The 27,494-nt window shown below is 48.2% G+C and overlaps 1 protein-coding gene across 1 annotated transcript; it reads right to left on the bottom strand.

The window, feature by feature from the left end:
* Positions 1-1,576: 1,576 nt before the first annotated feature.
* LOC121269791 (tripartite motif-containing protein 16-like) lies at positions 1,577-17,258 on the bottom strand. Its single transcript, XM_041174724.1, has 6 exons — positions 16,635-17,258; positions 12,719-12,814; positions 11,572-11,805; positions 8,624-8,795; positions 4,293-4,388; positions 1,577-2,531 (listed from the first exon to the last, which is right to left on the bottom strand). The coding sequence occupies exons 1-6, from the start codon at positions 17,220-17,222 to the stop codon at positions 1,999-2,001; spliced, it is 1,719 nt and encodes a 572-aa protein (XP_041030658.1). The 5' UTR covers positions 17,223-17,258; the 3' UTR covers positions 1,577-1,998.
* Between the last annotated feature and the right edge of the window lie 10,236 nt (positions 17,259-27,494).

Here is a 27,494-nt window from a genome sequence, read left to right as displayed (position 1 = left end):
CCTTCCATTTCGGATGGGGACAGCCACAGCAAGATTCAAGGCTGTCACCACTTTCACCACAGCAAAATCAGCAGCACCCGCATGGCCTCGAGGGAACCAGCAGGTCTCCCTGTGGCCAACAGCATGGACACCATGTTGTGTTTTAGGCTCTTAACGTACAAACATACAAACGTGATGGCAATGTCTGGTAATTTCAAAGGGTTCTTTATTGAAGAATGACAGGATTCGATGAGGGCTTCATGCACATGTTACCTGTTGATCAACATGGCTCCAATTACTGTAGCGCACGTTAGCTTGTACCACTTCCTGTGATGATGCCTACCAAACAATGTACATATTCAGCAGTATGTAAATCAGTATTTTAAGCTACATGCAACATCCCAACACATGCAATGCTTCCCTGGGATCCTCAGACTCTCGCCACAGACACCTGGGCCTCTGTAAGCCACGTACTTGGCTAGTCCCTCCTGCGCTCTACCCTCCTGCGATACAAAGGCACCTGCATGTGGGCCAAATGCTCATCCTCCCTCTCAGAAAGGATCTCACCGCGCAGCCAGGACCATCTGGCAGTGCTGCAAGTCAGTTAAGCTGAGGTCACTTTGGGGTAAAGGTAAAATTTACCAACATTACCCCAAAGACAAAAAGGAGTTCCGATTGGCTGGACCACTCTTCCAATCGGTAATGGAGAGGAACAGAATGCCAATGGAGGAAAGGCTGGGGCTTTTGGAGGATAGAGCCCACCCACAGTACATACTGATGTTGGCATTGGGTATGGTCTGATATATATTGATATTAATAGTGGACATGTCCACTATAGATATTGATAATAATAGATATGCTCCCTGACTTCCCTAATAAATACTGCAAGCAGCCTGGATCGATCCCAGAAGTCTAATTGAGGGTAAAATCCCTGGTACTCTTAATCTGTGTCTTTCTAATTTCTCCTAAATATCAGCCCATCAGATCTGAAAGACCCACCGAATGTTCCCTTGGTCCCACTAGCTACTGAGCGCTCAGCCTCCTGAGCTGGCTGCCTTGTTGGTGGATATTGTAACTGGTTCCCCTTCCTTAGGTAAATCTTTCTATTTAATCAGAAGCTCTGAAGTTGAAGGAATTGTGACTCTGCGATTTAGCACCAGCTCCTTGTGGCCCCATGTCGACTCTGGGAAAACTGGCTCCGGATAAGAATTCCATACCTCTGCTGCCTGGGCACCAGGAGCTATACCAAGCGTGTCAGAGAGACTGTTTCAGGCCTGACATGAGCTGCCTTGCAACTCCAGATATAAACTGGCAGCTACCAGGCTATCCCTTCCTGAACAATCAAGGCTTGTTTAACATCACAACTCCACAGAGAGTCAACACTGCACCAGGACCGCCTGATGATATTGAATCCATCTGACAGATGAGAGAAACCTGGGCTTGTTCTGTCTACACAGCCCCCCCCCCCCCCCCCCCCCTCCCCCCCCCCCCCCCCCCCCCCCCCCCCCCACCCCCCCCCCCCCCCACCCCACCTCGGCTGTTAACACCTCTCTCACCAACTAATGGTCTGAGTTCTATAATCGACAATTTCCCACTGAGTCACCCCCATTTATCCTGGAGGTACAGCTCCATTTCATTGCACTGGATATTCAGCTCAGCAGTAGCTCAAGACCTACTCCCAACCAGATAATCCCAGCTGACACTCCTAAGTGCAGTACTGAGTGAGTGCTGCACTGTTTGAGGTGCTGCCTTTCACATAAGACTGTAAACTGAGGCACAGTTTGCTCTTTTAGTGGGGACATCAAAGATCCCATGGCCACTATTTTAAAGAAGAGCAGGGGACATCTCCCCGTTGTCCAGGCCCATACTTATCCTTCAATCAATATCACAAAAACACATTATCTGGTCATGGGAGTTTGCTGTCCACAAATTGGTAGCTACGTTTTCTATAATGCAACAAGGATTACGTTTCAAAAAGCAGTTTCTGTGTTTTAATGTGCTTTGAAATGGCCTGAGAAATTATGTGAGCTGGCAAATGCTGAGAGTCGTGTCACAGTAAATCCAAAAGGCTGGGTGCATGGGTTCAGTGAAGGTAGCTTGGAACTGGTGTATGAGGGAGATCTGGTCAGAAACACCATAAAAGGACAGGGTACCAGCTGGGCAGTTCAGGTACAAACCAATCCTCTCGAACCTCTCCACGTGCAGCCTAGTTTCCTGGTTGTTATGCCAGGCTGACACGTTATTGTACCAGAATTCAATGCACCAGGAGAAATCGTTCCGGCCGAGGATACAGCAATTTTCCGATCCTTTCCTCCCGATCCGCTTGTGAGTGATCCCAATCATAGCGTCGCCGTCGTTCAGCTCCACCTCCCAGTAAAACTGGCCAGCGCTCAAACTCTCCCGACACAGCACCTGGGTGCACAGGTCAAACCTTGCGGAGCACTCCTCGTAGTCCTCCGACCTCGGGTAAATGTTAGTCACTTGCTGGTTTCCATCGCTCAGGCACAGTTGCCTTTGGACCGTGCTGGGGTCCAACGTTACCTGACAGCGATCTGCGGGAGAGACCACAGGCCAGCGCTGATGAATGCGTGAGGCAAAGGCAGCAAGTATTGGGCCGACATGCCAACAACAACGACTTGCATTTGTATAGCAATGCAACTTTAATGTAGCAAAACATCACAAAGTGCTTTACAAGAGCAATTATCAAACAAAACAGGACGCTGGGCCCTGTAGGAAAATATTAGCTAGATAAACGCTCGGTCAAAGGGCGAGGTTTTAAGGGACATCTGAGAGGAGAACAAAGAGTTAGAGAAGTGGAGAGGTTTCAAGAGGGAATTCCAGAGCTTAGGGTGTTCTGAACCAACAACAGTAAAGCTGGTTATCTGGTCGTTATCAGATTGCTGTTGGTGGGATCTTGCTTTGTGCAAATTGGCTGCCACATTTCCCTACGGCAATGACTACACTTCAAGAAGTATTTCGTTGCCTGTAAAGTGCTTTCAGATGTTGAGTGGATGTGAAAGGTGCTATAGAAATGCAGGTTTATCTTTCTGCTCAAGGACACACGCCAGCGAGCTAGATAAGGATTGCAGGGAAGGAGGGGTCTGTTAATTGTCTCAGCTATGGTTGACTATAAGAGGTAGATGGGAGGTATATACCTGTAATGTATCACTCAGTAAATAAATCTATACCAAGTAAAGATCGGTTCCACCTTCACCAACTCGATATCAGGAAGATAACAGGGATTTTCAGGACAAGGTAGGAATGGTGGGAGGTGTTGGGGCCAAAGGAGGCGAAGCCTGGGGTGGTGGAGGTTCAAAGTGACCTCATTAGGATGGGGAAAGCACTCCTGCCCCTCTTGGCTAAAAAGAAATCAATCTTACCTGGGGTCCTTCTAGCTTTACTGTCAGCAAAGGCAATGGAGCTTGATTTGTACATTTTAATGTTAAAATGGGGCTGAGATCCAAACAGTGTCAGTAGACCCCAATCTTTAAACCTGTTTGAGACCCCTCTCCCCTGTCTGCCTGGGTTGGCCTCAACATCACCCCCATCTACCCCTCCCATCCTCCCTCTGCCCACCAGTTAAAATGGCAGAGATTGTGGTGTACCCGAATACAGCAGTTATTACATGGCTTGCACTATTGTAACGCTGTCCCTCTCCTCACATCTACCCTGTTCCCATGCGGACATAGTTAAAATCAGGGTTAAATAAGTTCCAGTATCAGCAATACAAAAATAAAATACTGCAGTTGCTGGAAATCTGAAATAAAACCAGAGAATGCTGGAAAAACTCAGCAGGTCTGGCAGCATCTGTGGAGAGAGAAACAGAGTTAATGTTTCTGATTGAAACAAAAGGCCATTGATCTGAAATGTTCACTCTGTTTCTCTCTCCACAGATGCTGCCAGACCTGCTGAGTTTTTCCAGCATTTTCTGGTTTTATTTCCAATAGAATCAAGTGATTCCTTGATCCCTTACATTTAACTCCAAGCACTTGTTTCCAAGGTCCCAGCAGACTCCATGGGGCCACTGATCATACATTTCACCCTGTTCCTCTCATCTCCATTTCTCACCCCTCTCCCAGTGCCTGCTCTCCAACTCCCTCCTCTCCCTTCAGTCATCCCACACACCCATCCATCTCCTTTCTCTCCACACTCCTTCCCTTCCCATATCTTACCATCCAAGCAACTCTCCATCTCACCTCCCTGGCCCCTCTCAACCCCCTCTACCTCTACCCTCTCTCCCCTCCTTACTTTCAGCCCCTTCCCTCCCTTCCCCCATAGGTGTACCAACATGGAAGTGGCTGAATGTTACTCACACTGCAGCAGGTCCTCCCTGTGCCCTGTTTCAGGGAGTAGTGGTTGTTCCTGGGGGGCTGCACTGAGTGGGGGCTTTGAACTTCTCTCTTCATCATCTGGGAACATATCAAAAGATCATTGAAAATTTTCAGGAAATAGGACACAAATAAAATTGGGGAATTTTAATGAACTCTGTAATAATCAACAGCCTAGTCACCATAAAAACCTTCAGAAATTGAGGTGCATGTGTCAGGTTTTGCAACTCAGGGTGGATGTTAGCTTTCCTTTTTTTAAAAACATAGCATACCATCCCAATTTGTGTTAGTATCAGAGCTTCCAGGACAGTGTTATGACTCCAGCTGATGTTACTACTGGACAAGTCTGGTCCCAGAGACGAATCTGGCTTAATAGATCCTAACTTTTACTTTTTGTTTAGAAATGTGGAGAGCAGCTACTGAACAGAGTCACAGGAATCAGCTGATGAACTTTTAACAGAAGAATGAAACATTTAATAAACAAGAAACGAATGAACTATATTACAATACTCCTTCAGCCACAACTATACCCTTACAGATATATATAGATTCGTAAGGATAACACAAGTTACAAAAGCTATCTTATATTCTCATGTTCACAGTAAGTACACAGTCCACGTAAACCAATAGGCGTCCTGTAGTTTCACACACCACACTCTGAAACTAAGTGACAGATGCCACCCCAAAGAGATGCTATGGAGCTCTCTTCAACTCCCTCAAGACACTTGTCTCACCGTGAGCCAACCAGTCTCACTGAACTCCATCTTTCACACAAGGGTTTCCAATCTCCACTCTCCAAGAACCTGCTTTGGAATTTTCTCCTAAACAACGCTTTCTCTTGGATGCCTTCCACAAGAGTCCACCCCCAGGGTCTCGAACTCTCATTCCGATGTTCCTCCTGCCTGGATTGCCACGTAAATTCAAGCTTTGCCTCCCATGCACTTTCTCTTAAGTGCTCAACCATGCCAAGAGAATACCACTGCTTCACATGCCCATAGTAAAGACCTATAGAACTTTGGCTGTCTCCTTGGATCATCTGGCTTCTTGCACATCTATTTTCCTTTAAATTTGTATCCTCCAGCTTATGCCCTTTAAGTTTGGAGCCTTTCTCTGCTCCTTATTCTCAACTTCACTTAACAGAACCTTTTCCAGATTGTTCTCTGACTTAACTTAAAGGATTTCTTGGGCCTGTCTCCTTCTCCTTTAGGATGTGCTCCCTGCAGTTTCCTCTCCTAGTAGACTGCTGACAACTTGGTATCTCCCTTGAGATCCAGAACTCACTTGACATTCACTATTACTTTTTCTTTAGAGGAACTCATCTAAGATTCTTAGACTTTTCTGCTCAGCAGTTTGCTAATGTGTCAACAAGAGAAAGACTTAAACTGCTCCCTTCACCTCAGAGCAGAATGACGAAATGAACTCAAACTGCTTTCATTTCTTTGAGTCTATATGAGGCCTCTCTCTCTCTCTCTCTGGACCCCTTTTGCTAGGCAACAGCACAGTTTTTTCTACCCTGTGTTTGTTTTAGTTACCCTTCAAGAGTTGTACATCACATGAAAATGCAGGCATCTTTTAAAGGGAAACTAAAACTCAGGATCTCCCTTTCTGAATGCATAACTACAGATATAAAAAGTAAACTTTTAAGTTAAAGCTAAAACTCATTCCTAACACACACAATTACAAATATAACTTACTTAAACTATCTCTAGTTCCCAACAAAAGACACAGCACAGGCTTAGATACAGAGTAAAGCTCCCTCTACACTGTCCCCATCAAACACTCCCAGGACAGGTACAGCACGGGGTTAGATACAGAGTAAAGCTCCCTCTACACTGTCCCCATCAAACACTCCCAGGACAGGCACAACACGGGGTTAGATACAGAGTAAAGCCCCCTCTACACCGTCCCCATCAAATACTCCCAGGACAGGTACAGCACAGAGTTAGATGCGGAGTAAACCTCCCTCTACACTGTCCCCATCAAACACTCCCAGGACAGGTACAGCATGGGGTTAGATACACAGTAAAGCTCCCTCTACACTGTCCCCATCAAACACTCCCAGGACAGGTACAGCACGGGGTTAGATACAGAGTAAAACTCCCTCTACACTGTCCCCATCAAACACTCCCAGGACAGGTACAGCACGGGGTTAGATACAGAGTAAAGCTCCCTCTACACTGTCCCCATCAAACACTCCCAGGACAGGTACAGCACGGGGTTAGATACAGAGTAAATCTCCCTCTACACTGTCCCCATCAAACACTCCCAGGATAGGAACAGCTTGGGGTTAGATACAGAGTAAAGCCCCCTCTACACTTTTCCATTAAATAATCCCACGATAGATGCAGCACAGGGTTACATATAGAGCAAAACTCCCTCTATTCTGTCCTGTCAAACACTCCCTGGACAGGTACAGCACAGGGTTAGATACAGAGTAAAGCTCCCTCTACACTGTCCCCAACAAACACTCCTCAGGCAGATACAGCACAGAGCTAGATACAGAGTAAATCTCCCTCTTCACAGTCCACATCAAACACTCCCAGGACAGGTACAGCACGGGGTTAGATACAGAGTAAATCTCCCTCTACACTGTCCCCATCAAACACTCCCAGGACAGGTACAGCACGGGGTTAGATACAGAGTAAATCTCCCTCTACACTGTCCCCATCAAACACTCCCAGGACAGGTACAGCACGGGGTTAGATACAGAGTAAAGCTCCCTCTACACTGTCCCCATCAAACACTCCCAGGACAGGTACAGCACAGGGTTAGATACAGAGTAAATCTCCCTCTACACTGTCCCCATCAAACAATCCCAGGACAGGTACAGCACGGGGTTAGATACAGAGTAAATCTCCCTCTACACTGTCCCCATCAAACAATCCCAGGACAGGTACAGCACGGGGTTAGATACAGAGTAAATCTCCCTCTACACTGTCCCATCAAACACTCCCAGGACAGGTACAGCACGGTGCTGGATACAGAGTAAAGCTCCCTCTACACTGTCCTCATCAAACACTCCCAGGACAGGTACAGCACGGGGTTAGATACAGAGTAAAGCTCCCTCTACACTGTCCCCATCAAACACTCCCAGGACAGGTACAGCACGGGGTTAGATACAGAGTAAATCTCCCTCTACACTGTCCCCATCAAACACTCCCAGGACAGGTACAGCACGGTGCTGGATACAGAGTAAAGCTCCCTCTACACTGTCCCCATCAAACACTCCCAGGAAAGGTACAGCGCGGAGTTAGATACAGAGTAAAGCTCCTTCTACACTGTATCCATCAATCACTCACAGGGCAGCTACAGCACGGGGTTAGACACAGAGTAAAGCTCGCTCTACACTGTCCACATCAAACACTGTCAGGGTAGTCACAGCACAGAGTTAGATACAGAGTAAAGCTCCCTCTACACTGTCCACATCAAACACTCCCAGGACAGGCACAGCCCGGGGTTAGAAATGGTGTAAAGTCCACTTTACATTCTTCCAAGTTCACAATCTACATCAGCCAGGTGAGTTTCCATCATAATGGCTTCTCTCAATGAGAATTCCTGAGTGACAATCAGTACAGGATCATGCAATGTTTGTTCTGGTATAAAGCAGACTGGGATCATTCGGATTGATTTTACTTTGATCTCCACCAGGCAGTAGAGAGCAGTTTATCGTTCCATTTGTTGAGTTGGACTCTTTCCAGGTTCAGGAGGTAAAGGATGGGTGATAACTGATTAAACCATCCACAGTCTCTTGCAAAACTCAGTTAATAAAACTTGCAGATATTAAATTAATCTCTCCGCATAACAGGCATTTGCTTCAGGGTGTTTTCTAGCAGCTTCTGTAATACAGTGGGACAATCTGATCTTGGGTCATGAGTTTGCTAATTGACCAGTTTCTGTGGGTGAACAGAGAGCCAGCATTTCTCTGTCCCTATACTCAAGACTGAAGGGTGGGAAGGTTTTGAGGGGAATCAGTGATTATTTTGGTTCCTTTTCCTATTGATTGGGGAGAGGGGATAGCAGAGAAGCTGAAGAGTCCTGACTACCGGATTCCTCTTCTGACAGTGAGATGCCCTTTTCAACAGGATTCTGAATTGACACAGGGCCTCAAACAGGGCCCTGGCAGTCAGACTCCATCCTACAAGGTACCAGTAATTGAAAGGGGTCTCAGCAGCTAAGGTGCAAGAGTCTGTATTCCCACCCGACTCCACAAGGTTATGGAGGTCTGATTATCGTTCCTACAAGGATTATGTCAGCCCATGGCAGTTTGGACAATATGCCCTATTTTAGATCGGGATGGAATGCTCCAGGTGACTGACCTGTAAAAATTGTGTTCTCCAGATTCTTCATCCATGCAGATTGGAAATGCTCTTTGATAAGAGTCGACAGTCTTGCAATAGCCCGCTCGACTTTGCCAAGTTTTGTTTCCAGACCAATTGTTGAAGGCGGTGAGGTAGGATTCTCCATGATCTCACTAAAAGTCAGGGATTCCTGAGAATGACGGGCAGGTCAGAAATGTTAAAACGCAGCTCGATTCAGTAATCTCTGCTAAATGACTGGAGCTATTTGCTGCAGAGGTTTCCATCCGAATAAATTACAAATAGCCAGAGTGTGTGCAAAGGGCTTGCTGGGAAATAGGTTCCTCTGTGTGACCCCAAGCTGCTGAAATGACCCAAACAACAGGTTAGTGCAGATGTCAGCTGTGGTTCAGTGATAGCACATTTACCGCTGTATCAAAAGGTTAGGAGTTCACCCCCCCCCCCACCCCCCTGCACTCCACCACCCCCCAGCACTTGGGAGATTTGAAGCTATCGTCCCAGTGTGGTACTGAAGGAATGCTACACTGACATTACAACAATTTGAAAGTATGTCATTGGCTGGTGAAAGACATAGTCTTTTTGAGTTATTATCTTCAGTGAAATACTCTAGAAATTATTCATTTGTTCAGTTATCTGATCATAAACCTCACCACCACTTTTATCTAAGAGCATTCTAACCAGTCGTTTCCTGTCTCGGAAGAATGTTCTGCTGCTGTGTTTGGTTTCTTCAAATGCTGCCATCTCCCTTTTAACACCTACAGTCAGTCTGAACTCCCAAAGCTGGCCACCCTAAAATATTGGGGTTTGGGGATGGGGTCATTTCAGCACAGTGGGAGTATACAGGAAGAATTTTCACCCACTTTTAACAGTAATAAGAAATTCTGACACAACAAATGTGGGTCATTCTTAACCTATATAATCTTCCAAAACTCCTTTAATTCTGGAAGGGTTCCAGCAGTTAGAAAATGGCAAATGTAACACACTTTTATTCAAGAAAGGAGGGAGACAAAAAGCAGGAAACTACAGGCCAGTTAGCTTAACATCTGTCATAGGAAAAGTGCTAGAATCCATTATTTAGGAGATTATAGCAGGATATTTAGAAAATCATAACATGATCAGGTAGAGTGAACATGGGTTCTTGAAAGGGAAATCATGTTTAACAAACTTATTACAGTTTTTTGAGGAAGTAACAGTTAATGTGGATCAAGGGGAATCTGTAGATGTGAAGTATTTGGATTTCCAGAAGTCATTTGATAAGGTGCCACATCAAATTTACTACACAGGATAAGATTACATGATGTTGAGGGTGACATATCAGCATGGATAAAGGATTTGTTGGTTAACATAAAGCAGAGAGTAGGGATAAATGGGTCTTTGTTGGGTTTGGCAAGCAATAACTGGTGGAGTGCCACAGGGATCAGTGCTGGGGTCTCAACTATTTACAATCTATATCAATAAATTAAATGAAGGGACCCAATATAGGGTAGCTAAATTTGCTGATGACACCAAGGTAGGTAGGAAAGTAGGTTGTCAGGTAAAGGTAGAGAATTGGCAAAGCAATACAGGCAGGTTAAGTGAGTGGGCAAAAATTTGGCAGATGGAGTATAAAGTGGGAAAATGTGAAGGTGTCCAATTTGGCAGGAAGAATAGCAAAGCAATATACTATTTAAATAGTGAGCAATTGCAGAACTCAGTGGTGCAGAGGGATCTGGGTCTCCTGGTACACGAATCACAAAAGTTAGTGTGCAGGTACAGCAAGTGATCAGGAAGGTAAATGGAATGTTGGTGTTTATTCAATGGGAAATGGAATATAAAAGTAGAGAATAAAAACAGAAAATGCTGAAAAGAATCATCAGGTCTAGCAGCATCTGTAGAGAGAGAAATAGAGTTAACATTTTGAGTCCATATGACCCTTCTTCAGAGCTTTTGCTTTCATAGAAGTAGGGAAGTTTTACTGCAGCTGTACAGGGTCTTGGTGACACCATATCTGGAATACTTATGGGAGAGGCTAGGACCAGGGGACACAGTTTAAAAATAAGAGGTTCATTGTTTAAGATAGAGATTAGGGGAAATTTTTCTCTCAAAGGGTCGTTAGTATGTGGAATTCTCTTCCCCACAGAACAGTGAAGGGTGGACCATTGAATTTATTCAAGACAGAGTTAGACAGATTTTTGATAGACAAGGGAGTCAATGGTTATAGGAAGCAGACAGGAAAGTGGAGCTGAGACCACAACCAGATCAGCCATGATCTTATTGAAAGGAGGAGCAGGCTCGAAGAGCTGAATGGCCTACTCCTGTTCCTAAATCCTATGTTCCTATGTAACTCGCTCGCTCATGATGTCATTCTGAACGCAGGGCATTCTGGATTTTCCAGGTGGATCCCACAATCCCAAATCCAAATGGCAAGGAGCCTGAAGTCAGCTCTAGCATTTAGTCCAGCCCAGACCAGTCACCACCCCACCCTCAATGGAATAGACAAGGTGCCACTCTGATGTCCCACTAGTGACACAGCCAAATCCTCAAAATGGCACCACACTCAGGAATTTGGGAAGGGGGTTGGAGAATGGCTGGAAGAAACTTCCCAAATTTAAAGGCTTGAGTTTCTTCAAAATAGAAGGTGCTGGCTGTGGGGATTGTGTCTGTGTGCTTCTGAGACAATGTGCATGGAATTGCTTAAAATAAAATTGAAGAGAAATCATTCATTTTCAAGATCCAAGTTGAATGTTGTCCTTCCTGAATCTGTACTTCAATTTGGAACTCACACTGTCAATAACAGCGATCCACCCCGCACCCACCCCCACCAACCCCCCACACCACAACCCCCACCCCCCGCACCACCACCCCCCCCCCCCCACCACCGCCACAGGCTCTCTCTGCCACACCCACATAATATATTCAAACAGTCCATTCACAGCCCCCCACCCTGCCTCATGTCCTACCCCTCTCACCTGGGAGATGTGGATGCTGTCATTGGTCTTGGACAGAGCTTCCAGACGCACCTTCTCATGTCTCAGCTGCGTCCATTTCTGTTCCAGTTCTTTCTTGGCAGCCTCTGCGTGGTTAAGCTCATCCAACTCCTCCCTCTCTAGAAACTCCACGGCTTCACTCTGTGCCTTCTCCACTGCCCTCAGTAACTCGTTGAACTTACTTACAACGTTGCTCTTCACTCTTTGGGCAGATTCCTGCAAGAGACAAGGATAGGACTTTCGATTAACCCCTCAGGCTGTGAGCTTTGATCGCTGGTGTGTGGGGCTACAGTGATGGGATGGCCAACAGTGCTCAGCCCCAGTCTGAGGAAGGAGAGTGAATTGACCCACAGGGAGGCACATTAGACCAAAGTAACTCATAGCCACACAGCTCCCAGCAATAGATCACTACCCCACCCCTCGCAGTCAGTGTAATGCCCCTTTCTCCCCAACACCCCAATCAGTATCACTTGCTTCCAGCAAATAGTCACTCCCCTACCCCCTCCCCTTCCCAACCCATCCCCACCCAAGTCAGTGACACTCCCTTCCAACAATCAGTCATCCCCCTTCCAACACTCCCAATGGCACTCACTCAGGGCCTCCACACCCACCCACCCCCGCCCCCTCTCCAGTGTCACTCCCACTTCCCACATCTGTGTCACTCTCTCAGTGTCACTCTCCCGTTTCGTCTGCCACTCCCAATCCCTCAATCAACAACCTGTCATCCAACGTCCAGTCAGTATCACCCTCTTACAGTGAGCAGTCGATTACCTCCCCCCCCCCGCCCCCCGCCTCTCAACCTCAGATCAGTGTCACTCACTCCCAATGACCTGCCAGTTACCTCCTATTCAATATCACCGGCCCCCAGTGACGGGTCAGTTACCCCCAGCCAGTCAAGTGTCTCATTTATCCCAGCTTCTGGTCAAAACACCATGTCATCCACACTCTGCACAGCCACTGTCTGAGTCACTGGGGGAATCAGGATTTAGGGCAAGGTCCTGGCTCAGTTACTGTGAAACATCCATCCTTTTGAATCTTCTCTCGCAGCGGTAGGCTGTTTACCCTCAGATCTGGGATCAGACTAATGGATTTATAAGGCAAAGCGCCTGCCCAGATTCCCACCTCTCACCTGGATGCAATCGATGTTTTGCTTCCATTTTCCAATCACATCGGCTGTGGCCTGGAGATGCTCCTGCAATTCCACCTTCCGGGCTGTAATCAGTTTCTGTGCAAAAACAAAAACAGGACATCACTCAGGCATTGTCCGTCCAACACCAACCCCCTCAATAGAATGCCCCCAACTCCCTGACACAACCCCCACTCATATCCACCCCCCACCCCCACCCCCCTCCACTGACACAAAACCATCTCCCCCGCACTGGCCACTTGTATTAGCCGAGTCTGAAACACCTGTCGTGCGATATTTTACACCCAACCCCAGGGGGGCAGAAAGGGAATCGTCGGAGCATCTCGTGTGAAAGGTACAACATTGGCACTTCACGGCATTACATTTATCTAGCACCTTTAAAGGCACTCTTCACGGTACCGTTATCAGGCACAATTTCAGGTCCAGCCACTTAAGGAGGCGTCAGGGCAAGCGAACAAATGGCTGGTCAGAAAGGTAGGTTTCAAGAAAGAGCCTCGAAAGAGGGGGAGGTTGAGGGAGAGAATTCCAAAGCTGACGGCAGCTGAACACACGGCTGCCAATGGTACAGTGATTCAACTCGGTGTGCGCGACCCTAACGCTGTACATCACAAGGACTGGGACACCATTCCGCCTGGATCCCTCACCGACCTCTCAATTCCCTCTTGAAATTTCCATTGTCACACCGGTATGACATATCCACTCCCCTATCTCTATCTCTCTCTCTGACCTTACAGAATTCTGTAACCTCAAATCAAACCTTAACATGGTGATTAAATATACTGATAAGGGATGCCAATAAATGTTGTTTGGAAATCAGAATACCAACTCCTCGACACCACCTCCTAACTCCCCGCCCCACCGAACACCGAGTTACCATTTAGCTCAGCTCCTCTGGAGATCTTCTATCAATAGTCTCCAGCCTGCAATCCCTCAAAACTCCACAGCTTTATTTTATCTTCTTTCCATGATCCACAAACAGGACCCTCCCCGGCAGCCTGTTCTCGCTCTGCTGACCTGATTTATTTCTAATTCCGCTCTAGTTTTTATTCTACTTCCCCCACGGTCCAGCCTCCTTCCACCTATTCCCGGATTCTTCCGATACCTTTTGTCACTGTAACAGTTTCCAATTTACCATCTCCCCACCCCCACCATTCACAATAGATTTCCAATCCCTCCACATCCCCATCCTTCACCAGAACAGCCTGAGGGCTCTCGGCTTCTCCTAACGGAGACCAGCTGCTCCCCATCCACCACCCCCTCCTCCACCTGACAGAACTGATTATCACACTGAACAAATTCTCCTCCAAGTCCACTCACTTCCTCCCGACAGAAGGCGTTGCTAAGGGATCCTGTGTGGCCCCCTCGCTACGTCTGCCTTATCATGGGGCATGTGGAATATTTCTTGTTCCGGTACCACTGAGATTCCCTCGTTCACTTTTCTTTGGTATCTTGATGACTATTATCTGTGCAGTTTCTTTCTCTCTTCCTGAAATGGAAAAGGTCATCAACCCTTCTCTCAATTTCACATGGGTCCATCTCCATCTTCCTTCCCCTTGTCTGACTTCTCTGCCCCCAATTCTGGAGACAGGTCATCTGCAAATATTCAGTGTGGTCGGGGCAGCTGTGGGAGTCAATGGGATCACAGGATCACAGTGCAGAAGAGGCCCTTCGGCCCATCGAGTCTCTCGCGTGTCGGTGCAGACTCGATGGGCCGAAGGGCCTCTTCTGCACTGTGATTCTGTGATCCCATTGACTCCCACAGCTGCCCCGACGATACTTTCTCACAATCTGCTTACATCGCTTAGCCCCAGTTTCTCTGCCTCTGTTGCATCTGTTCTGACAATGTCACCTTCCACATCATAGTAAAGGTGTTTTACAGGGAGCATTATCCAAACAAATGGGCATCCACCCACACCAGGAAATATTAGGGACAGGTGATTAAAAGAAGTAGGATTTACAGAATATCTTAAAGGAGGAAAGAGACTGGAGAAGCCAAGGTGTTTAGGAGAGTATTCCAGAGTTAGGGACCAGATGCCTACCAATGCTGCGGTGATGAAAATTGATGATGTACATCACTGGCACTGCACCTCACCAGCACTGTGCTGCACTGGCACTGCACCTCACAAGCACTGTGCTGCACTGGCACTGTGCTGCACCAGCATTGTGCTGCACTGGCACTGCACCTCACCAGCACTGCGCCGCACCCGCTCTGTACCGCACCAGCACTGTGCCGCACCAGCACTGTGCTGTACTGGCTCTGTACCACACTGGTACATGTGATCAAGTGCTCCTTGTCTCTGGGTGCTTCATATTTGCATCGCTCTGTATTCTGGAAACAATTACAATCCAGTCAGCGGAAGATAGTTCAGCTCCTGCATATCTTGATTATTCAACTCTCCAAACAGGATGATTTTACTCACAATTTGTCACAAGTCTGCAATAGTTAGTTGAAATAAACAGGAAAGGTGGATTATATCTGGACATCTGTAAACAGTTACTGGCAGTTAGTTATCAAGCATTGCCCAGGGTCCTAGTGCCTGTACTAGAAAATCTGGAATGAATGTACATTGTTTCATAAAGCTCCCCCATCACTACGACATCTGGCTATTAATCACCTCCCAAACCAGATTGCACCCTCTCGGCAAATCCTCACCATTTTGGATTTTCCTCTCATGCACCTTGTCCCGAACCCAACCTCTTCTCCCTGATCCCAAATCCAGGTCCCTTTCCCTAACCCAACCTCCTCTCTAACCTCCAAATCCAGGTCCCTCTCCCTAACCCAACCTCCTCTCTAACCCCCAAATCCAGGTCCTTCTCCCTAACCCAACCTCCTCTCTAACCCCCAAATCCAGGTCCTTCTCCCTAACCCAAGCTCCTCTCTAACCCCCAAATCCAGGTCCTTCTCCCTAACCCAAGCTCCTCTCTAACCCCCAAATCCAGGTCCTTCTCCCTAACCCAACCTCCTCTCTAACCCCCAAATCCAGGTCCCTCTCCCTAACCCATCCTCCTCTCTAACCCCCAAATCCAGGTCCCTCTCCCTAACCCAACCTCCTCTCTAACCCCCAAAATCCAGGTCCCTCTCCCTAACCCAACCTCCTCTCTAACCCCCAAATCCAGGTCCTTCTCCCTAACCCAAGCTCCTCTCTAACCCCCAAATCCAGGTCCTTCTCCCTAACCCAACCTCCTCTCTAACCCCCAAATCCAGGTCCCTCTCCCTAACCCATCCTCCTCTCTAACCCCCAAATCCAGGTCCCTCTCCCTAACCCAACTCCTCTCTAACCCCCAAAATCCAGGTCCCTCTCCCTAACCCAACCTCCTCTCTAACCTCCAAATCCAGGTCCCTCTCCCTAACCCAACCTCCTCTCTAACCCCCAAATCCAGGTCCTTCTCCCCAATCCAAGCTCCGCTCTAACCCCCAAATCCAGGTCCTTCTCCCTAACCCAACCTCCTCTCTAACCCCCAAATCCAGGTCCTTCTCCCTAACCCAACCTCCTCTCTAACCCCCAAATCCAGGTCCCTCTCCCTAACCCAACCTCCTCTCTAACCCCCAAATCCAGGTCCTTCTCCCTAACCCAAGCTCCTCTCTAACCCCCAAATCCAGGTCCTTCTCCCTAACCCAACCTCCTCTCTAACCCCCAAATCCAGGTCCCTCTCCCTAACCCATCCTCCTCTCTAACCCCCAAATCCAGGTCCCTCTCCCTAACCCAAGCTCCTCTCTAACCCCCAAAATCCAGGTCCCTCTCCCTAACCCAACCTCCTCTCTAACCCCCAAAATCCAGGTCCCTCTCCTTAACCCAACCTCCTCTCTAACCCCCAAATCCAGGTCCTTCTCCCTAACCCAACCTCCTCTCTAACCCCCAAAATCCAGGTCCCTCTCCCTAACCCAGATTCCCGTTACCTGTCTGCAAGCCGCCTCCTCGTCCACGGTGATGACTTCGTGGTCCCCGTGTTCAATGAGGGCGCAGACCCAGCAAATGCAACTCCTGTCGGTGCGGCAGAAGGACTCCAGGGGCTTCCTGTGCTTGTGGCACCTCCTGAGGGCCACGTCGCTGACCGGCTCGGTCAGGCGGTGTTCCCGGAATGCCGAGCTCTCCCGGTGCGGTCGCAGGTGACCCTCGCAGTACGAGGTCAAGCACACCAGGCAGGACTTGACCGCCCTCAGCTTGTGGTCCCGGGGGCAGGAGTCACAGGGCACGTCCCGGGGACCGGCCAGGGGCAGGGGGCTCCTCCGGGGAGCGGTCTGGAGGAATCCCTCCACGATCTGACACAGCACCGTGTTCCTGTCCAGGGAGGGGCGGGGGGTGAAACATCTGCGGCAGCTGGGACAGCTGGAGAGCCCTGGACTGAGCTGCTGCTGGTGGTCCCAGTTCTTGCTGATACAATCCTGGCAGAAACTGTGCCCACAGGGCAGAGTGGCCGGGGCAGTGAAGAAATCCAGGCAGATCGTACAGGACAGGCTGTCTTCAGACACGGTGACTGTGGCCATCTCCACCCGGCCAGTGAAGCACCACAACTGCTGGGGTTTCTGAGAAATTGAAAGTGAAACTGATTTGCCGCTGCCCCTTTAAATGATGCGATTCAGAACGAAACAGCGATCCGCCTCACCATACATCAGCCCAATGGACACAGTCTTGTGTGTGTGTGTGTGTGTGTGTGTGTGTGTGGGTGGGGGAGGGGGTGGTGGTGGTGCTGCTGGGCTGTGTCTTGCGAACGTCCCGTTTTAGAAGTGGGAGCAGAAGAGGAAGCAGCCCCAATCCCTGTTCCAAACATTGTTCAGTCTAATCGCCCCTGTGTTGCTCTTTGGAACAAATCACTGAATGGTCACAACACAGAAAGGAGGCAGGGGTGACCTCTCCGTCTCAATCTCTGGTGATAGACTGTCCACCAATATCCATTACAAACCCACCGACTCCCACAGCTACCTCGACTACAGCTCCTCACACCCCGCTTCCTGTAAGGACTCCATCCCATTCTCTCAGTTCCTTCGCCTCCGTCGCATCTGTTCCGATGATGCCACTTTCAAAAACAGTTCCTCTGACATGTCCTCCTTCTTCCTTAACCGAGGTTTTCCACCCACGGTCGTTGACAGGGCCCTCAACCGTGTCCGGCCCATCTCCCGCGCATCCGCCCTCACGCCTTCTCCTCCCTCCCAGAAACATGATAGGGTCCCCCTTGTCCTCACTTATCACCCCACCAGCCTCCACATTCAAAGGATCATCCTCCGCCATTTCCGCCAACTCCAGCATGATGCCACCACCAAACACATCTTCCCTTCACCCCACCTCCGGCGGCATTCCGTAGGGATCATTCCCTCCGGGACACCCTGGTCCACTCCTCCATCACCCCCTACTCCTCAACCCCCTCCCATGGCACCTTCCCATGCAACCGCAGAAGGTGCAACACCTGCCCCTTTACTTACCCTCTCCTCACTGTCCAAGAGCCCAAACACTCCTTTCAAGTGAAGCAGCATTTCACTGCACTTTCCTCAATTTAGTCTACTGCATTCGCTGCTCCCAATGCGGTCTTCTCTACATTGGAGAGACCAAACGCAGATTGGATGACCACTTTGTGGAACACCTTCGGTCTGTCCGCATGCATGACCCAGACCTCCCTGTCGCTTGCCATTTCAACACTCCACCCTGCTCTCTTGCCCACATGTCCGTCCTTGGTTTGCGGCATTGTTCCAGTGAAGCTCAATGCAAACTGGAGGAACAGCTCTCTCTGTGTACCTTTTGGAGGAAGAAACGTGAGCACGTCTCATCCTACTCCACGGAGCAGACTCTGGAATGGAAGATGATCTTGGAGGCCTCCGAGGCAAAGAGCGAGGCTCTTGCTGGCTCTTCACCTCTTGGGGTTCCTCTTTGACATCGATGCCCATCAACTGCAGCCGGAGCAGATGCTGCATGTTTTTCTGGAGTCGGGACATTTCCCTCTGTTCCTTTCTAGCTTTCTGGGCGTCTTTGAGTATGAAAAACCTCTTGATGTTTCCCTTGATCTCTTCCCACCAGTGTGTCAGTGACTCAAAGAGGGGTTTCACGGTTCTCCAACCTTTGTAATCCCTCTTGAGCTCCTCAATGTTCTCTGGGGTCAGCAGTTGCACATTTAGCTTCCATGTCCCCCTGCCAACTCTCTGGTCCTTCTCTAAGTGACAGTCAGCCAGTAGGAGGCAGTGGTCAGAGAAGAACACCGGCTTGACATCGGTGGATCTGACTGCGAAAGCACAGGACACAAACCGGAAGTCTATCCTGGACCAGACAGACCCGTCAGGCCGCGACCAGGTGTATCTACGCTGTGCTCCATCTGCAGGGTTGCTGAAGATGTCGTGCAGCTTGGCATCCTTTACTGTTTCCATCAGGGATCTGGACGTAGCATCCAATCTGCTGTCGGCCCTGCCAGGTCGTCCAGCCGCATCGATGATGCAGTTGAAGTCACCGCCCAGAATGACCGGCCTGCAGGTCGCCAGCAGCAGTGGGAGCTGCTGAAAAACCTCCAGCCGCTCGGCCCCTTGTGACGGGGCGTACACGTTAATTACCCGGAGTGGAGGATTCTTGTACATTACGTCTGCTACGAGAAGGCGCTCGCCCACCACCTCCTTAACCTGAGAGACGGTGAAGCTGCCTCCCCGCAGCAGAATCCCCAGGCCGGAGGAACGAGAGTCCTTTCCTCTCGACCAGATCGATGGCCCATGGGACCACCATCGTGACCATTGCCTGTAGGAGCTGAGGTGCGGTATCGCACACTCCTGCAGAAACAACAGGTCAGCTTTGACCTTGGCAAGGTAGTCCAAGGTCGCAACACATCGTGTAGTAGATTTAATGCTACGCACATTTATGGATACAATCTTTAAACCCATTTTAAAGCATTTAGTCTCTTACCAAACCTGTTGTCTCTGAGAGATCCAGACCTTTGGTCTGCTCCTTCATGCCCGTAGTGTGCTCAAATTGCCTCACTTTGGATGGGCTGAGGAAAGCGTCCTGACCCTCCCCATTGGCGGCATTCTGCTCGGGTGGCATCTGGGGGTCCGTGCAGAGAGCGGGGTTTGAAATGTCCTCAGTTGGAGAAGCTTCTCCAATCCTCTACCCCTCTGGGGCGTTGCTGCTCCCAGCTTCCTGGAGCTGGGGTGCGCTGAGCGCCTCACTGCTCCCAGATTCCTGGGGCTGTGGTACACTGGCCTCTTCGGGTTGTGGGCAAAGTTGGGGTGCATTGGTCTCCTCATTGTCTCCAATGTTCTGGAGCTCAGGTGTCTCGTCCTTTAACTCCCTAGAGCTTTGCCATTTCTTCTGTAGATGCTGCCCTTTCCCTTCTTTGTCCGAAGAGCAGCTGCCCTTGTCGTCTGTGTCAGATGGGAGACGCCTCTTGCCACTTGTCTGGGAAGTGGCTTGGTCCCTTCTTAGCCCCTTCTTCCTTTTGGCTCTCTTCACCAGCAGCCACTCCCCCTGCTGCTTTCCCACTGCTGCCTCCTCCTCCTCCATTGATTCACTCTCCTGAGGAGTGGGAGGTTCGGGGGGAGTGCAGTTGATTGGCTGTGTGCTGCCTCAATCTTTTCCTTCATCTTGTATCTCTCCGTGTCCTCCTTTGTCCCGTTGTTCTCGCTGGGGGCCTTGGTGGTTGGAGTGTTGCAAGTGTCCTTGGCAGTAGTGAAATTGACCATTTCATCTGCTTCCCCCTCGTTGGTTTTGGCTGCCTGTGTATAAGTGAGGCAGCGTTTGGGGCAGGTCCTGTAGAGGTGACCTGCCTCGCCACACAGGTTGCAGCACTTAGTCTGTTTGCAGTCCTTTGTCTGGTGCCCTTCCTGTTTGCAGCTCTTGCAGAGGGCAGAGCTGCAGTTGGCCACCACATCACCAGACTTGCTGCATGAGCAACAAAGTTTGGGCTGCCCAGCGTAGACAAGGTAGCCACGGCTTCCCCCGATAGCGGAGCTGGAAGGAGGGTGGATGATTGCTCTCTTACCATCTGTCTTGAGCGTGACCTTGACCTGGCGTCTGCTGGTCCAAATCCCGAAGGTGTCTCTAACCTCAGTGCAGCTCCCAACCTTGTCGATGTACCTGGCGAGGAAGGTGAACACATCAGTGACAGGGACTGGGGGTTGTAGAAGTGCAGAGTCATCACACGGTCCCATTACAACAGCAGAGAAAAGAGCGGCTCCACCATCATCTCCGGCTGGTCTCTCTTCTCCATGAACACCTTCAGGAACTTGACACAGGCAGCAACATTCCTGAAAGTCATGTCGAAGTATCCAGCACTGGGGAAGGTCCTGCAGGGAGTAGATCTCCACAGCTTCAAATCCACACAACTCCAAAAGGATTTTCTTTATGAGGAAGGCACGATCCATGGGTGTTCCTCCTTCGCTGTTCTTCACCACCACACTAATGGTGTTACTTACCCCCTGGTTTGGGGCTCTACTGATTGCAACCATCACCTCCTAAAGTTCCTGATGTTAGGCACTGAAGCCTGCACATGTGGAAGAAATTGACAAGAACAGATATTACACATGATCTTAGCCAAAAGACCAAGAAGCCAAAATGCCTCTTACTATATCACTGTTCTTTCACTGTCGCTGGGTCAAAATCCTGGAACTCCCTCCCTAACAGCACTGACAATTGGGGGTGGCCAATAAATGCTGGCTGAGCCAGTAATGTCCGCATCCCATGAACGAATAAAAGAACAGCAGCACTGTTTTGGTGAGAATTACCATAACAATAAAGAAATACTTGTTAAGTAACATTTCCTGTGGTTAAAGGACAGATCTTAAAATGCAAATTTAGGAACATTTGTAAACAGGTTTAGACCAAACTCAGGATGATGGGACCTTTGCCCCCTTGGACCACCTCTGAATTTTAAACAGCTCTGAATTAAGATCCGCCTCATCCAAATTCACTGCAGACAGCCTTGGGTGCCTCCTCACAAGCAGTGCCTTTATCATGAGACAGAATTATTCAGTAGAGGAACTGGCACTCTGTGAAGGATCTGTGTGAAGGGTCTGTGCTTGGGTTAACCCTAACTCTCCCTTGGGGACAGCAGTGACCATGCAGCGAGCGAGCTGATGTGAAACTTATATATTCAGTTAGCAGCTTTCCCCTCCACACCAGACCCCCCAAATTCCCATCACAGAGCTCCGCAGCCAACAAGAGTTACAACCTCAGTCAACAGTGACCTCCACTGCCATCACCCCATCCTGGCTGCTCGCTTAGTGTAGGAAGCACATGCGGTCACCAATGTAATGTTACCATCAATAAGTTAGAATGGAATCACTTACGGACATTTCTTGGAATAGATTGTGCAGAATAACCACAACAAGGAAATCCTAGTCATTGTATTCCTTAAATGAGGAATAGGGGAATTAATGAAAATTTATGAATGACTCACAGGCTAGAAACTAAGCATTTATCAACAATGGTTTATATATAGAATAACAGACACCCAAAAGTGAGTTACAGACTGGAATCTAATCAAGGGACTTCGGGGGCTGGGTGGTTGGAGGGTGGGGAGTCTGAGACAATCCAACCATCCTTGACATCCAATGGCATTAACGTCACTGAATCGCCCACTGTCAACATCCTGGGGGGTTTCCGTTGACCAGATGCTGGAACTGGGCCAGCCATATAAATACTGTGGCTACAAGAGCAGGTCAGAGGCTGCGGTGAGTAATTCACCTCCTGACTCTCCGAAGCCTGTCCACCATCTACAAGACACAAGTCAGGAGTGTGATGGAATACTCTCCATTTGCCTGGATGAGTGCGGCTCCCACAACACCCAAGAAACAGCCACTTGATTGGCAGCCCTTCCACAAACACTCACATCCTCCACATCCAACACACAGTGGCAGCAGAGTGTACCATCTACAAGATGCACTGCAGGAACTCACCAAGCCTCCTTAGACAGCACCTTCCAAACCCACAACCACTACCACCTAAAAGGATGAGGGCAGCAATACATGGGAAAATCACCACCTGGAAGATCCCCTCTTGCTGCAGGATTCCTAACTCCTGACCTGCTCTTGTAACCATAGTATTTATATGGCTAGCCCAGTTCAGTTTCTGGTCAATGGTAACCCCCAAGATGTTGATAGTGGGGATTTAGTGGTGGTAATGCCATTGAATGTCAAGGGGTGATGGTTAGGTTCTCTCTTGTTGGAGATGATCATTGCCTGGCACTTGTGTGGCATGAATGCTCCTGGCCACTTGTCAGCTTCAGTATCTGAGGAGTCGTGAATGGTGCTGAACATTGTGCAATCATCTGCAAACATCCCCACTTCTCAACTTAGGATGGAAGGAAGGTCATTGATGAAGCAGCTGAAGATGGTTGGGCCGAGGACACTACCCTGAGGAACTCCTGCAGTGATGACCTGGAACTGATATGATTGATCTCCAACAACCACAACCATCTTCCTTTGTGCTAGGTATGACTCCAACCAGCGGAGAACTTTTCCCCTGATTCCCATTAACTTCAGTTTTGCTAGGGTTCCTTGATGCCACATTCGGTCAATTGCTGCCATGAGGTCAAGGGCAGTCACTCTCACCTCACCTCTAGGGTTCAGCTTTCAGCTCCTTTGTTCATGTTTGAATAAGCCTGCAGTAAGGTCAGGAGCTGAGTGACTCTGGCACAACCCAAACTGAGCACCAGTGAGCAGGTTATTGCTCAGCAAGTGCTGCTTGATAGCACTGCTGATGACCCCTTCCATCACTTTACTGACGATCGAGAGTAGACCGAACGATGGGGCAGTAATTGGCCAGGTTGGATTTATCCTGCTTTTTATGCACGGAACATACATGGGCAATTTTCCACATAGCTGGTTAGATGCCTGTGTTGTAGCCATACTAGAACAGCTTGGCTAGGGGTGTGGCAAGTTCTGGAGCACAAGTCTTCAGTACTATTGCCAGTATATTGTCATGGCCCAGAGCCTTTGTACTATTCAGTGCCTTCAGCTGGTTCTTGATGTCACCTGGCACAAATCGAATTGGATGAAGACTGGCATCTGTGATTCTGGGCACCTCCGGAGGAGACCGAGATGAATCATCCACTCAGCACTTCTGGCTGAAGATTGCTGCAAATGCTTCAGCCTTATCTTTTGCACTGACATGCTGGGCTTCTCCATCATTGTCAAAGGGGATATTTGTGGAGCCTCCTCCTCCAGTGAGTTGTTTATTCATGACAGGATGTGGCAGGACTGCAGAGCTTAGATCTGATCCATTGGTAGCCTTGTCTACCACTTGCTGCTTATGCTGTTTGGCACACAAGTACTTCTGTCTTATAGTTTCACCAGGTTTACACCTCATTTTTAGGTATGCCTGGTGCTGCTCCTGACATGCCCTCCTGCACTTTTCATTGAACCAGGGTTGATTCCCTGGCTTGATGGTAATGGTAGAGTGGGGGATATGCTGGGCCCTGAGGTTACAGATTGTGGTCAAGTACAATTCTGCTACTGCTGATGGCCCACAGCGCCTCATGGATGCCCAGTCTTGAGTTGCTAGATCTGTTTGAAATCTATCCCGTTTAGCACGGTGGTACTTTTTAAGAATTATTCATTCAGGGGATGTGGGCTTCACTGGCTGGGCCAGCATTTACTGCCCATCTCTAATTTCCCTTGAGAAGGTGATGGTGAGCTGCCTTCTTGAACTGCTGCAGTCCATGTGGTGTAGGTACACCCACAGTGCTGTTAGGAAGGGAGTTCCAGGATTTTGACCCAGCGACAGTGAAGAAACGGCGATATATTTCCAAGTCAAAGTGGTGAGAGACTTGGAGGGGAACTTCCAGGTGGTGGTGTTCCCTTGTAGCTGTTGCCATTATCCTTCTAGATGGTAGCAGTCATGGGTTTGGAAGGTGCTGCCTAAGGAGCCTTGCCACACTTTCACACTTCTACTGCCACATAACATGATGGAGGGTATCCTCAATGTGAAGATGGGACTTTTTCTCCACAAGGAGTGTTCAGTGGTCACTTCAACCAATGCTGTAATGGGCAGATGCTTCTGTGGCAGGCAGGTTGGTGACGACAAAGTCAAATATATTTTTCCCTCTTGTTGATTCCCACACCACCTGCCGCAGACCCAGTGTAGCAGTTATGTGCTTTAGGACATAGCCAGCTTGGTCAGTCATTATGCTATATATAGAATAACAAATATCTGGCATTGAGACGCAGTTTGGAATCTAATTGAGGTAGTTGGGCAGTTTAGATATAGAATAACAGATACCCGAGAGTGGGTTACAGTCTAGAATCCACTCGAGGGGTTTGGGGTGGTTATTCATAGAATCACAGAATTGTTACATCGCAGAGTGAGGTCATTCATCCCATTGTGTCTGCACTGGCTCTCCTAATGAGCAATTCACTTAGTTCCATTCTCCTGCCTTCACCCCATAACCTTGCATATTCTTCCTTTCTCAACAAAGATCTATTTCCTTTGAATGCTTCAACTGAATCTGCCTCCATTGCACCCTGGGGCAGTGCATTCCAAACCCTAACCGCTTGCTGATTTAAGAAGTTTTTTCTTATATCGCTTTTGCCTCTTTTACCAATTACCTTAAATTTGTGCCCTCTCGTTTTCAATACTTGCATGAGTGGGAACAGCTTCTCCCTATCTACTCTGTCCAGACCCCTCATGATTTTGAATACCTCCATCAAATCTCCTCTCAGCCTTCGCTTCTCTGAGGAGAACAGTCCCAACTTCTCCAAGATGAAAGCAAAACATTGCAGATGCTGGAAATCTGAAATAAAAACAGAAAATGCTGGAAAAACACAGCAGGCCTGGCAGCATCTTTGGAGAGGGAAACAGAGTTACCATTTCAAGTCCAATATAATTCTTCTTCAGAATCACACAGACTCGAAACGTTAACTCTGTTTCTCTCTCCGCAGATGTTGCCAGGCCTGCTGGGTCTTTCCAGCATTTTCTATTTTTATCCCAACTTCTCCAATCTATCTTCATAACTCAAGTTCCTCATCTCTGCAACCATTCTTGTGAATCTTTTCTGACCTCTCTCCAATGCCTTCACATCCTTCCTAAAATGTGGCACCCAGAACTGGACACAATACTCCAGCTGACACTGAACTAGTGTTTTACACAGTTTAAACATAACCTCCTGCCTTGTGCTCTATGCCCCTATTAATAAAGCCCAGGATACTGTGTGCTTTATTAATTGCTCTCCCAACCTGTCTGACCAACTTCAAATGACTTATGCACATATATACACATATATGCTCCTGAGTACTGCTTAGAATTGTACCCTTTATTTTATATTGTCTCTCCATGTTCTTCCTACCAAAATGAATCACTTCACATTTCTTGATATTAAACTACATCTGACACCCATCCACCCATTCCACCAATTTGAATTTCTGCATTATCCTCCGCACAGTTCACAATGCTTCCACAAAGTTTGAAATTGTGCCCTGTACACCAAGGTCTAGGTCATTAATATCCATCAGGAAACACAAGGATCCCAACACTGACCCCTGGGGAACTCCACTACAAACTGTCCTCCAGCTCGAAAAACATCTGTTAGCCACTACTCTCTGTTTCATCTCACTCAGCCAATTCCGTATCCATGGTGCTACTGTCCCTTTTATTTCATGAGCTATAACTTTGTTCTCAAATCTGTTGTGAGGCACTATATCAAATGCCTTTTGGAAGTCCATGTACACCACATCAACAGCTTTGCCATCATCAACCATTCTCGTTACTTCTTCTAAAAACCCCAGCAAGTCAGTTAAACAGTTTTCCCTTAGCAAATCTTTGCTGACTTTCCTTGATTAACCAACATTTGTCCGTGTGACTATTAATTTTGTCTCAAATTATTGTTTCTAAAAGTTTTTCCAGCACTGAAGTTAAGCTGACTGACCTGTAGTTGCTGGGTTTATCCTTACACCCTTTTTTGAACAAGGGTGTAACATTTGCAATTCCCCAGTCCTCTGGGACCATCCCAAGTCTCAAAAAGACTGAAAAATTATGGCCAGTGTCTCTGCAATTTCCATTCTCACTTCCCTCAGTATCTTGGATGCATCTCATCCAGTCCTGGTGTCTTATCAACTTTAAGCACAGACAGCCTATCCAATACCTCCTCCATATCAATTTTAAACCCTTCTCATGTCTGAATTACCTCCTATTTAACCATGGTCTGGGTAGCATCTTCTTCTTGCTAAAGACCGATGCAAAATATTCATTTGTTAGCTCAGCCAAACCCTCTGCCTCTATGTGTAAATCCCATTTTTGGTTGCTATTTGGTCCCGCTCCTCCTTTTACTAATTCTACACCTTAAAGAAACTTTGGGATTCCCTTTTATGTTAAGCCTCCAGTCCCTTTTCATACTCTGTCGTTGCTTCTCTTATTTGCTTTTTCAATTCCCCTCTGAACCTTCTACATTCAGCCTGGTTCTCAATTGTATCATCCACCAGGCATCTGTCATAAGCACACTTTTTCTTCTCTATCTTAATTTCAACATCCTTTGTCATCCAGGGAGCTTTAGATTTGTTTGCCCTACCATTCCCTTTTGAGGAAATACACCCTGACTGTACCTGAATCATCTTTTCTTTGAAGGTAGCCCATTATTCAGCTACTGTTTTTCCTGCCAAACTTTGGCTCCAATTCTTTCAGCCCCGATCCGCCCTTACCCCACTGAAGTTGGCTTTCCTCAAGTTAATTTTTCTTAGTCTGCATTGTTCTTTGTCGTTTTCCATAGTCAGCTGGAAACAGATAATTTCCTTTCAGATTTGTTTTTCTACATCCTTCCCACTATTTGAAATCCTTTGGTCTACACCAAGCAATGAAAT

The sequence above is a fragment of the Carcharodon carcharias genome, chromosome 2, assembly GCF_017639515.1.
Source record: "Carcharodon carcharias isolate sCarCar2 chromosome 2, sCarCar2.pri, whole genome shotgun sequence".
NCBI lineage: Eukaryota > Metazoa > Chordata > Chondrichthyes > Lamniformes > Lamnidae > Carcharodon > Carcharodon carcharias.
Note: the sequence above shows the minus strand (reverse complement) of the source record. Positions and strands in the feature narration are given on the sequence as shown.

What these genes read in the sequence shown, in the direction of transcription:
- LOC121269791 (XM_041174724.1), bottom strand. Translation starts at nt 17,222, where the DNA reads ATGGCCACAGTCACCGTGTCTGAAGACAGCCTGTCCTGTACGATCTGC. An exon ending in AAAACATCGATTGCATCCAG is followed by an intron (nt 11,806 to 12,718) that starts GTGAGAGGTGGG and finishes TGTCTCTTGCAG; the next exon opens with GAATCTGCCCAAAGAGTGAA. An exon ending in GGAGAACACAATTTTTACAG is followed by an intron (nt 4,389 to 8,623) that starts GTCAGTCACCTG and finishes ATATGTTCCCAG; the next exon opens with ATGATGAAGAGAGAAGTTCA.